The 12,730-nt window shown below is 41.5% G+C and overlaps 2 protein-coding genes across 9 annotated transcripts in view; one reads left to right on the top strand and one right to left on the bottom strand.

Annotated features, from left to right (window-relative positions):
• Positions 1-12,672, top strand: part of LOC110080287 (uncharacterized) — a 34,335-nt gene extending 21,663 nt beyond the window's left edge. For 7 of the 8 annotated variants that reach the window (XM_078377761.1, XM_073004086.2, XM_020796065.3 and 4 more), the window contains one exon: positions 3-1,563. In XM_078377761.1, coding sequence (XP_078233887.1) covers positions 3-72 — 70 coding nt within the window. In that variant the 3' untranslated portion in view covers positions 73-1,563. Of the gene's footprint in view, positions 1-2; positions 1,564-9,045 lie in introns of those variants that run through there. The other variant, XM_073004088.2, reaches the window with a different exon arrangement.
• VAT1 (vesicle amine transport 1) overlaps positions 1,863-12,730 on the bottom strand; it is a 46,160-nt gene continuing 35,292 nt past the window's right edge. Inside the window, exons 5-6 of the mRNA XM_073004094.2 lie at positions 9,644-9,885; positions 1,863-8,264 (exon numbers count right to left, since the gene is read on the bottom strand). Coding sequence (XP_072860195.2) covers positions 8,160-8,264; positions 9,644-9,885 — 347 coding nt within the window. The 3' untranslated portion in view covers positions 1,863-8,159. The remainder of the gene's footprint in view (positions 8,265-9,643; positions 9,886-12,730) is intronic.

Raw genomic sequence — 12,730 nt, forward strand, 5'->3', positions numbered from 1 at the left:
AGAAATGGGTACCCAGATGCTCAGTATCTCAAGAACATCAGCTTGAAACTAAAAGACCTGGGTGTTGAATGAAAGAAGATTTCCCTTAAGAATTTTGAAAAACCAGCTGCCTTCTGCACCTCCAAAGCCAGTCATCATCCTCATCTCTGTTTCACTCCACAGGAGTTGGAAGAATCTTCCATTCGTCTGGGATGAAAGACATTGAGTTCATGGGCCATCACACCTCAGTCTAACTGTTAGCACATATCTTCCTCCTTCCTTCTACAGTTGTGTCTCCCTACATTATTGTTTCTTCCTTCCCCTATACAAGCAGCTCTTTTCTGAGGGATGGAGAACTTCAGTGAGGCTGGGGAGGGGGGTGAGACTAGTCATCTACATTTGCTTTTCTTCTTCTTTTAATTTTTCTTTTGCACATGAACTCCAGGCAATTCCCAGTGTGGTGGTAGTGGATAGAGCAATGAGTTCTCCTTAGAGGCTCAGCCATGGAAGCTCACTGGGGGAGTGGAACTGGTCAAACCACTGTTTAAATATATACCTTGAAAACCCTATTAGGGTTGCTGTAAGTCGGACAGCGCATAACACACACACAGCTTTCCAGGCAAAGCAACTGATACGCCTGCTGTTTTGATGAAGCGATACCTCTCCCTGTCTCTCACACACAGAGTTCTTAGTTGTCAAATAGAAAGTCACATGAGAGGATGTAATATTTGCATGGGTGAAGATATTTTGATGGTATCTTGTGACCTTTTAGTGAGCTGGACCCATAAGATCATGCTCAGCAGAGCCTTACAGGCTTTCCTCTCTGTTTTAAGTAAAATGTCATCTGTAGGGGTGACTCCTGACATTGTGATGAAGTGGTGGTGGGGGCAGTGTAGATATAGGCAACTTTCACACAAAAGGGGGAAGTAATGCCTCTCCTTCCAAAAGAGATGCAGGACTCCCCTGTTTGAAATTAGTCTGCAAGCATGACAATCAGATTTGTGACTCAGTTGTACATGTGATCCAGTATCACTGTTGAAGCCACTGCCTGCCTGGAATGCAAATGATAGTGTAAGAGAATTCTAGGTTTCCACGTTGAGGTTGCTGATGTGTCTCATGGCCTTGAAGTTAAAACTGTCCTGCCTAAGAGGGACAGGAGACACAACACAGAGAATATTCCTTGTCTTAATTTCTCTTCTTATGCTTTACTGTGCAGCTTTGGCTTGGGGAAGAGTTGGAACTGAATTCACATTAGTTCTTTTAGAAAACCCGATGCTTTAATAATAAACAGCCTGTCCAGAAGTTTTCAAAGAACTCAGTGTTCAAGATGTCTCTTGTTGATTTTATTAATATGGCTTTAGCTACCTATTGAAGCCTTATGAACACCAAGAAGCCAAATCTTTAAAAACTGAAGTTGCCACATCTTTGTCTTCATTTTTTGCTTTTGTTTAATTTTGTATTTTTATTATGTTTTCACAGAATAACTCCAAAAGCTATAGCTTTAAAAACTTGTAAAGCACCAGTACATTTCTCTAGGAATTTTAAATGTTTTAGTAAATAAAAAGCTGTCTTTTTTCCATCCTATCAACAATTTCAGTCCTCTCACTTAAAACTACCAAAGACTTACAGTTATTACTCACATGCAGAGATGGTGGACTACTATTATAATTTTTCACCACCATTGAAGGAACTTGCTTCCAAAGAGCTGCATGAGCTTTACTCACTCTGAACTGCTTTCACCTGATCTCTGGGAAGTTGCCAAATGGCCCAGAAAATTCTCAGAAAACACAAGTAATAAAAAGGATCAACTCCATCAACTGTCTAAGGTTAGAATACACACACCTGCCTACAAGTAAATGAATAGGTGAAGAGCCCAGGACACCTTTTATGTATTTTTTTGTTATGCTTTTAATGAACACTCAAAAAAACTACACATAAGGCATATGGTAACATTAGGCAGACTAGCATTTCATGTCTGAATCCATGTAAACAGCATTGGCACAGTTGCTTTGTTGACACACATACGTGCGTGTATACGTACAAGAGAGCTTCTTTTCAAACACTATAGACTTAAGGAAGCATCTTGAACACACAAGGTACTCACAAGCCACCCAACGAGGAATTAATGGGACAGATGCCACAACCTGCTGTGTTAGCAAAGTGCTGCTACCATTGGCTCACCCTTCTCCCATCAGCAGCATCTTGGCCTTTTAAGGATTCTCATTGGCGACGAGAGGTTTTGTGGATCATTCGAACAGCAGTTAGTGCACCCACTGACCTTATGATTGGATGTCCACCATTCATCATTCAAGTCTACAACGCACAAAACATGCAAATAAAATTTCTTGCTGTGATATAAGCAAGGCCTTCCCAGCTCCTACACTCCCTAGAACACCTTTGTTCTAAGCTTTCCTTCCACCATCTCTCCCAATGATCCCTGTGTAAATTACTCCTTTTTGTGTGCCAAGCAAACAATCCAAAAAGTTCAGTCTTAAAAAAATGAAAAATCCAGTGGCACAGAGGTGACAAATGAAATCCCTAAAAGGCTCTCTTACATGTATTTTTGTATAGACTGAAAAATCACGTAAATTTCAAATTTGACCATTAAAAACCTGAAATTCCAGTTTTGCCCAAATTTTGAAAGACTCTTGCGCTAAGTGTAATATTCTGTCACTTTGTTTGAAAATAATGTTTATCAGCTTAATTTGGTACTTCTACATTCCCATGTTTCTTCTTCCCCACCCACCCTGTACTAAATCTTACACTACAATTGTGAATGTTGTAAAACTGTGCATTTGATAAGTATAAATTTTAATTTTTGCAAGGAGACCAAACCAGGAAGATTTTATTGAGAAGGTGCTATCTCCTTAAACATGTTTTACTTCCGGTAGTTAAGAGTCCAATGCAGATGTTAACTTTGGCACATTGTACAGCAAAAAACAAAATCCTGAGGCAAATTGCTCTATGCCTTTCACATTTGTATTGTTGGAACGGGTCCCTAGATGGTAGGAGCCAGACATGGCTGTGCCAGATCAAACTCAAAGACAAGCAGCAATTTGTCCAAGAGACCTTTCATTAGCTCTTGCCCACCCAAGGACCTCATTCAGCCTATTAACATGATACAGCAAATTTGTATCATAGTGGCCTTGTCATATCAAGAAGTGGCTTTTCTTTTGGGACTGAAATTGTGTTAAAATATGCTCGATTTTAAAACCCACTGAATCAGAAAGAAGGAGCACATTTCCACCCTTCACATCTATACACACATGCGCACACAAGCACACACACCATCCCCTATGGCACAATTTTTTTAGTTCAAATGGCATTTCAGCTAGTTTGAAAGAGTGCAACAAAATCCATGAATGAAGGCTTCTTATGGCAAGTTCTGTCCTCCCATTTTGTATTACAGAAAATTCAAGAAAACAGATAACATTTCCACCCCTGCTTTGGTCCTTGAAGTCAAGCACATGTAGTTTAACAGGGCTGTTTTTAAAGGGTGGGGGGCAGGATCAAGGGCCTTTATTTAATACTCACAGTCAATAAAACAGCTGTCTGAAACACACATATGCGCACAGACACACAAAATCACAATATAAAGGGGCTACTATAAAATTGAAGACTACAGTATTATTAATCAGCAAGGCAATAAAGAGGAAAGTTATAGTGCTTTAAAATTTGATGTTTCCTATATAAAAGGACTTCAGCTGCTGAGTAGCATTAAGACAAGTCAATTTTAAATCTTTAGCACAAAAGGAAATGTTTGTTCACGAGGGATTCTTTTCAAAACTATCAAGACTCTAGCACAAGCAAACAAGAATTGCAAAGATCCTGCAGGAAGGGAATACATCACTTGCTGCTGCTATGTGTTAAAAATTTTCCTGTTGTTTTTCAAGTGCATTTATAGCTAGGTGTAAAGACAGTTACCCCATCTCTTAAGAAAATAATAACCATGCTGGATCATAATAGAGGTGTGTGTAGTCAAGCATTCTTTTCACATTGGCCAACTAGCTGCCCAAGAGAAGCCCACATGCAGGACGAAAGGCAGCAGTGAACTCCAAGGAGAGCCAGTGGCCACTTTCAAAACTAAGAATGGAACTCAGGTTCTCCTCTCCCTATTTGCAATCCAAAAGAGGTGCGCTGATCCAGAGGTACACTGGCTTTAAAAATGTAGTTTTCTGTACAACATCCAGAAGCAGTGTATAACAGCTTTTCTGGTATCATTGTGAAAATGTCCAGTGGCTTCCCTTGTGTGGATTTGTTCCTTGGAGAGCTCGCAGACAGCAGCGAGAGATGCATCTTATTGTGCAGGCCATCTCACTGCATCTAGAAAATACAAGCTTACAGATACAGTGTTTCACACTAATTGCTGGGTGGGCACACACTATTTTTTTGAAAAGCCAGATTTGATGAAGGCTTCTTGGGTTAGCTAGACCTTACTCACTATCTGGAACAAGGCACTGGTAAAATGGGGAGTAACAATGCAGCATAGGAGTTCTTCTAGAGGCAAGGCCCTGCAGTCTTAAAAGATTGAGGTTACAAAAGTTTTGGAATGCCATTTGGAATAAGGCACCAGGCAGCAGCAAGAAGAAAGGCAAATGTTTTTGTGGGTTTTTTTGTTGTTGTTGTTGTTGGTTTTTTAAGAGAAACACCCAACAGATTAATGAACCTTTGCATCATTTCCTCCCTACCCCTAGGATTTTGGTGTTCTACCACAGGGCACACATAGTGCAGGAGTTTTTGATGGTGTTTTTTTTTTCTATTGTGCTTCACACTGTGTAAAACTGGGAGTTTCTGTTTGCTTATTTTCTTAGTCAAGTATATTGAGTTTGAATGTGTGTACATGCCTAACAACCTTGAAGATGGGAAGCTAGAGCAGACGTAAATATTTTTCTTGGAAGTTTAGCCCAGTGAGAGCAAATGGCAACAGCAAAGTGGCAGAAATTAACAATGGCAACTAAGAGAAACAATTTGATATTGGAGTAGAAGAGAGTGATACACTGGATTTACAGGATTACAAACTCATAGGTGTTCTGCAGTACATCAGCTCTGTATTGGTGTACTGGGAAAATGGGGGTGGTGGCCTGCTGTGATTTTGACTGCACCGGACAGTGACCAGTTGCTAACTATTCCTGACCTAGAAATATCCATGAAGTTGCCTTATATTGAATCAGAGCATTCTTAGGCAGAAGTCATTTCCTGCTCTGATACCTGCTATCATACAGTAAATTTTGCAAGGAATGTATTTAGGATTACACATGTACAGTGCAGCTGGCCGTTTGATATTTCCAAGCTCTAGGATCTACGAGTTAATCTGGAGCACAATGTATCCTTTAGTAAGAGCATGACAGGTTAGGTGTGACCTGTGGTTCTTGCCCTTTGCCCTTGCAGTTGATCTAGACCCCCACTTCCAGAATCCCTGGCCATTAACTCCATTTGCTGAAACTCCTAGGAGTGGAAGTCTGAAACATCTAGAAAGTAAAGGTTAAGAATCCACAAATTAAATAATGATCAGGGGTAAGTAGTTTTAGGTATAAGCCCTTAGAAAAGATTGACTCCAAAATTCCACTGCTTCAAAATACTACTAATAACAATATCTCCTGGGATAAAAATAATGAGGCACAGCAAGAATGGTTACTAGAATTAGCTATACTGTACCTATCTTTAGTTTAAAATAATCCTCTGGGTTTTTATTGACCCAACTTGCCTTCGGTTTGATGGCGTAAGGTGCCTTCTTGTCTATGTTGTTCACAAAAATGGCTACTGGACCTATATGTTTTACATGTAGGTAGCCCAGAAAATGTCTTCAAATAGAGGACCCCAAGCAATTGGGATCAGTTGACATATTTTGAATTTTGAGAAGGTCTTGTAGACACCATCACAACATGGCTGCTATAGGGGAAGTAACCCACAATGATTCCCATGGTGTGTCCCGCCAGTCAGAAAACATTCCAAAAAGAAAAATGGTGGGTCTAGAAAACAGTTTGTCCAATAACCTGAGTACATCCTGGTGGGTGGCCTAGTCTGTGAAAGACCAGGTTGTATGTGACCTGCAGTCACCTGCCATCTTCACCTCTCTTGAAATATAATTGGATCTATATGAAGTCCAGAAGCATTTGCAGAGATGGATGAAGTGGAAACTATGATGGTAACTAGCTGCAAGCCAGGTGCTTTTCTGCACAGAGACACATAATAAACAAGATGTTTGACAGAAAAATCAAGAGGGGCTTATGGGAGGGGTTGATGGATGCAATGGTGTTTCTGGGCTCCATGCTGGAAATGCCTGCCGTAAGATACCTTGAACTGTTTCATGCAGATGGCTGACAAGGAAGAGGGAGAGTTCCTTACAGAAGTAGCATTCACACTATAGTGAAGTCTTCAGCACTCCTCAATCTGAAGTAGCTGCAAGACAGTGAGTCAAACCCGAGGTGACAAAGACAGAAAGCAGGCTGGGAAAAGTGCGTTGTGCCCACTACCTTTCCTTCTCAGGGCTAAGCTGTTTATTAGGATATGGGAAAGGTCTATGGTTTTGCCCAAGGTCCATACAGCAACAAACTCTTGAGCCAGGGGATTTTGGAATGACAGTCCAAAATAGCAACTCTTGCAGGCTGTGGCCACTAGATCTATACAAAGGGACTAGCTAATGTGTCAAGACATGATATTTTCTTTTCCTTGAAAGAGACTGTTTCTGTCTGTTGTCCTCATTACTCCTTGTAGAGACTTGCTAATAACAATATATTGTGTGTCCCCACCCCCTGTTGCCCCCCCCAAGGCAACACTGAACCATGGACTGGGTTTGTGTTTGCTGCCTCTTGGAAACGACTGGAGCATGTATGCAACTTTTGGTCTCAAAGTAGAGCAGTAAGAGTTATAGGAGGGAATGGCTTTGCCTTCCTTCCTCCAGTCTACTGAAATCAAAGCATTTTGCATGCCTTAAAACTGAGAAAAATATATGTTGTTTTCACATTAAAACATCAGAGCACTCCCTCACTAAGTCACATGCCATCTACATGACATGAGAGTTGATTTTTTTTTGCAAGCGATAGCACAAATGTAAGATTACAGGCTTGTCAGCTGCTTGGCACCATTAAAGTATGATTCTGCACAAGCCACTGGAACTGAAAATACCAAGGTTTCTCCTTGAAAGAAACTCTCGGAGTTTTCAGGATGGCTCCCAAGGATTCTGTCTTTTCTTGGAAATTCCATCCTCTGCCATTCCCATGACACGTTTTTAAAAACTGGTTCAGCATGTTAGGTTTCCTTGTGTAGTCTATGGCACTTGTGTACTGAAGAGGGGTAAGAGTACGTCCTTTGTGATAGAAGCACACTTCCTTTTCTCCCACTCCCCTCCTCCATTTTGTGCAACAACCAAACAACTGGGGAGGAGGAGGAGGAGAAGCCTAGCATGCTCTGCTTATTAAATGTGCCCATCGGAAGTGGCAGGTTTGAGGCTTCGTTGCTATGGAAACAGTCCATAGCTGCTGCAACAATGGGAGTTTTATGTGCTCTAAAAGTTATTAGTCACCAGAGCAATGGGAAGCAGCCTAGAGGCGGGGAAGAGAAGAAGACTTGGAGGCAAATAGCTCAGGTGGGAATTTTGTGGGGGGTTCTAGATGGACTAGCAACAAAGAAAAGAATCTAGAAATCAGGGGAAGTTCCAGTGAGCACACCTACCACGTAGAACTTGGGAAAGTTACATTTTATTGAACTGTAACTGACAGAGTCTCCCAGCTGAAGAAACTCTGCAAGCTACAGTCCAAGTAAATGACATTTTGCAACAACATTTCGTACAATGCTTGTTTTTCCTTTCAGGGAGTAAAGGGTTGATACTACAAAACAGAGATGAAAAACCAGTGTGATATACTTTTTTTAAAAAAAAACCAACAACCTAGGCCAGCTAGTGTTTTTGTGGAGATGGTGCCGTCTTTTGACCTCCATCTTGAGTCTGTGGGACTCAAGAGGCTTGCGTCATCTTTGAAAACAACTAGCTGACTACAACACAAGACATTTATTATTCCCATCTTTTTGCCACTTATTCCATTAACAGCAGTGAGAGATCTGTCCATTCCTACTTTCCTCAAAGGGTCAGATGTAGGGGCTGGGGGCAGAGAGCTAAAAAAAATTCAACTGGAAAGAAACAACACAAGGACCTGAGGTCAGACAATCCACCCATGCTCTTTTCTTTAGTTCTCTGTTTTCTTGCTTTCTTCCTTTGGTGGTGCTTCAGGGACCAGAACCACCTTCCCGACATTCTTCTTCTCCTGCATCTGTTTCATGGCATCTACCACCTGCAGCAGCAGAAGGAAAAGATTTCATTTCCTTGATTAAGGATAAGGTTGTCCTGTCATCTTGCTGTGTTGGTTCTCTCTCTCTCTCTCTCTTTCCAAACTTCATTTGAGTCTCTCTTTTTTAAAACAGTTCAAATGCAGCAAAGAAAGCTTCTTTTGCACACAGATTTTCTGTTTAACTAGAAGTAGTTGGCATCTACATCATGCATTAGAGTGAGCAGTCAGGAAATACAACCTTTTAAAGACAGGGGTGGGCAAAGAGTGACCCTCCAAAGATGTGTTGGTGGGCAATTCCCACTGTTGCTCATCACTGGCTCAGGTGGCAATTTGCAACCCAGTATCTGGAGGGCTGCATTTTGCTCCTCTTTGCTTTTTAATCTCCCCTGCTGCCTCTTTTCAATTGACTCTGGTCTCTTCCCCATGCCTATCTGCCAGATATTCCAAAGCAAGGATCAAAAGCAACCTGGCTGGGGAGTGTCACAACATGCCACCCAAAGGAGAAAAATGTGCAGAAACCTGTCACAATGTAACAGCATTCTACCAATTTTGTTCTTATTTTGATGCCAAGGCAGAGGCTTTATCAAGGGGAACAGCTCTGGAGCATGCATAGAGTACATATTCCTCTCAATATTCACTAAAACCCAACACAGCCTTGCTGGATTTTTAAAAATCTTGTATCATTTCCCTTGGTTCAAAAGTGGCAGCAAATACCGGGGGGGGGGGGGGGGAGGTTGACATGTGATATTTGATCACTCCCATCCTTCTCTTCCTCCATTACTAGGTGACCTAATGAAAGATCAACCAGAGGAGGGATCCATGCAAACCATCACCTTTTTTTTCTCCTTCATTGCCAGTTCCTTTGGCAATGCAGCTTGGCCTCTTAAGCTGGGTGCTTAGAACCATACTTAGCAGTTTTGCATTTTCTAAACAAAGAATCAGATTTTCCTGCCTATTCTGAGGATGTTATCACATTATCTGATGAGTTCCATTTGAAGGACTGCAGACCCTTCCTCCCTGTCAACTCTCAAGACAACATGCTAAAAAATACGGGAAATAGCAGAAATGGACATTTTATCAAAAGTCATGAAGGACTACCCCCTGCAAAAGGCAACAGAAAGATGGGACCTATTCAACAAATGGACCAAATTAACAGGCAACATGTAAATAGCATATATTGAAATGAGATCTTAATCTAAAAGGCAGAAAAGAGAAAACAGAACAATTTAAAACTATGATATGGCAATAAGTTCAGAATGGTTGTTAGCATGTTATGGTCTCTCCTCTTCCCTGTAAATTCCTAAGTCCCCTTTTCCTTTTTGTCACCCCTTATGTTAAAAAAATAAAAATTAAAAAAAAGACCACATGCTACATTGCCTCACCTGCTCAAAGGGCCAAATAGAGTCCACCTTGGGCTTGATTTTGCCTTGATTATAGAGGGCCACTAATTTGGCCACCACATCACTAAGGAGCTCCACTTCCTCATCCAGGTAGCCCAGATGGTAGCCACAAACAGCCTTGTTGAGATGAAGCAGCTGCAAGGCATTGATGCTGAACTGGTTCCACCAGGTTTTTGCCATGGCCATCAGGTTCTTCCTCTGTCCTGTTAGTAAGTTGGCTACACCTGGCAAGTTGGAAGTGCATACAGGTTAGCATACCTCTGTGGGGGCTAGGTGCTATACAGCAGTAGACTTCAACTCCCAGAAATCCTGACCAGCAGGTGGTGAAGGCTTCTGGGAGTTGTAGTCTAAGAACATCTGGAAGCTCAAAGTTGGGGATCACTGCTATACAGGATCCAGAATTGAGGCAATTTCTGGAAGGCTGCACTCTATTACTCCCTTATTAGACACTATCATTCCTTTATGTAGGGACCTTTATTACTGTCCTCAATGAGAAGATAACACTTTTATTTCCATATAATTCTATTACCCCTCGACACAGTAATCTTTACAAGGCCAATTTTGTAAAAATGAAGATGCTGCAGGACAAACGCAGGTGAAAGCCTGCCACAACCCCTTTATCCAGAAACCACATCCAGTATCCTCTTACTGGGGCTGGCTGTGATTATTCATTACCAAGTTAAAACTGGCCATTTTGAAGTCATTATTCTAAAAGGAAGAAGTATTTTCTACCTCGTCCTCCACAAAGTTTAATATTTCTTCATTCCTGGGCCATGGGAGAGAAATTTGGGGTCACAGGGGGAAGAAACATGTTACCCACCTGGATTCTTTCATTGTTATTACAGAGGATAGAAAAAAAATAAACATTTGGTTAAGTGTTGAAGATTTCAAGCAGGGGCAACAAATCTCTGGCTCTCCAGATGTTTTGGACTATAACTCCTAACATGCTCTTTTATTGGCCATCCTGGCTGAGACATCTGGAAGTCTAAAACATCTGAAGGGCCAAATCAATCCCTGATTTAACAACTAGCACAAGAAGTATATGCATGGTCAGCATAACTATGTTTGGAAAGAATTTTTACTCAAGATTTCAGAGAATGATCCCAGATTGATTTTGGAAAAAAAGCAGGCCTTCCCAGTACCACCTACAGTATTTGTTACTTGTGGGAGTTTTTAAAATTTTTTCCTGAGCTGGTTGCAACATAAAAATATTCAAGGCATTTTACAGTTGAAAAACACATGCTCAGAAAAATAACAGTGAAACTATATGATAATAAAATGATAATTTATAATAACATTGTAAAATAGAAGTAGCAGCAAGAGAACAACAATCCACAAATTACAGAAGAGATATTTATGCAAAGCAGTAGACAAACTTTGTTAGGAAAGCATTTCTCCAAACCGGATATTACATTAGTGAACAGCTTTTCTCCCTCACTACCCAGAAATTGGAGAAGTTCCTCTTTTTTGGACTAAGCTTCCATACTGACTGGAAGATTCTGAGGCTTGTGCTTCAAAAAAGAGGAACATTTCCAGGTTTTATTTGACCCCTGCCTCCACTTAAATGACAGAAGCACCTGGAGAAGAATCCTCAGAGAAGATTTCAGTACACAGGTGAGTTGACATGGAAGCAGATGTTTCAGCTAGAGCCAGGTCCCAAACTTTGGCCCAACAGGGACTTCCCAGCTAGAGTAGACCCACTATATCACTAAGATTTACATGTGCTGACCTACCATTCAGCAGCTAGTTCCAATAGGTGTACTCTAGTTGGGGCAAGCAGTTGAGCCAAGGAATTTAAATGGTGACTATGAACTTCCTCAATTACTTTTGCACTGGAAGATGACTTTGAACTGCACATTTTCCACCTCTGCTTCCAGTGTGTCTGTATAAGGGCTTTGTCTACAGGCACAAACAGAGTGATAGCAAGTTCACTGCCAGAGAAAGGGGGAGAGAAGTATTCAGCGGCTTTGGAGTTTGACTCCCACATGCCAATTGCACAGCTTCTCTTAGAGCTGCAGGACATTCAGCTGGTTGAGATCAAGGGAAATGAATATGCTTCAATAGTTCTGAAGAGTGCACAGACATGGAAGAGCTTTGATTCACATAAGAGGTGGGTGGTGACTAACATTCCACTACTTTTGGGGGTGGTCTACTTAAACGGAATTAAATTTTAAAAATTGCATTGAAATCATCCCTCTCTAGCACTCACAACAAGTAACTGGCCTTAAGTCTAACCTGAAACCACAGACTGAATCTACATGACATTCTACTCTCTTCCAGTTGCATGCACATTCGTTGGCTGTTCCTTAGCCAAACAAGCTATTGAGTTTCTAAGGTATCACCCCAATTTGTCAAAGTGGCTCAAAAACATGGGGAAGCAAGCCTATGAGTCCTAGATACGTAGGAAGCGTTGGCTGTATTAACCCCTCTCAAGTGACTCTCCAAATCTGACTTAAATGCACAATCAAACATTGTTGTTACAGGAAGTGGTCACCTGGTGAACGTGACAGAAGCAATAACCCACCACAGAAGAAAACTGAGTGTAGATCTAATCCAGGAAGTCAGATTTTACCTGTTCTTCTGAGTATCTATCTACATACTGTATTTCAGAACAGCTATCTCCCAACCCACCACTCTTTAAGTGTAGTGGACTACGATTCCCATTACTCACAGTCAGCAGGGCAACTGGCAGGGGTGACGAGAGTGGTGGACCACAATCACTTAAGGGCACCAGGTTGGGGAATCCTGTTCTGGAGATTAAGCTCCGATGTTCCAAACTCATTCCAACACTGAGTTTTGCTTTACAGTTTAGCACAATAATCTGCCTGTGCACAAAACTCTCTCTCTCTCTCTCTCTCTCTCTCTCTCTCTCTCTCTCTCTCTCTCTCTCTCTCTCTCTCTCTCACACACACACACACACACACACACACACACACACACACACACACACACACACACACACACACACACACACACACACACACACACACACACACACACACACACACACACACACACACACACACACACACACACAGAGTTTTAGGTTCAAGAGGTTTCTGGAGCAGG

This window comes from Pogona vitticeps, chromosome 6 (assembly GCF_051106095.1).
Source record: "Pogona vitticeps strain Pit_001003342236 chromosome 6, PviZW2.1, whole genome shotgun sequence".
Lineage (NCBI taxonomy): Eukaryota > Metazoa > Chordata > Lepidosauria > Squamata > Agamidae > Pogona > Pogona vitticeps.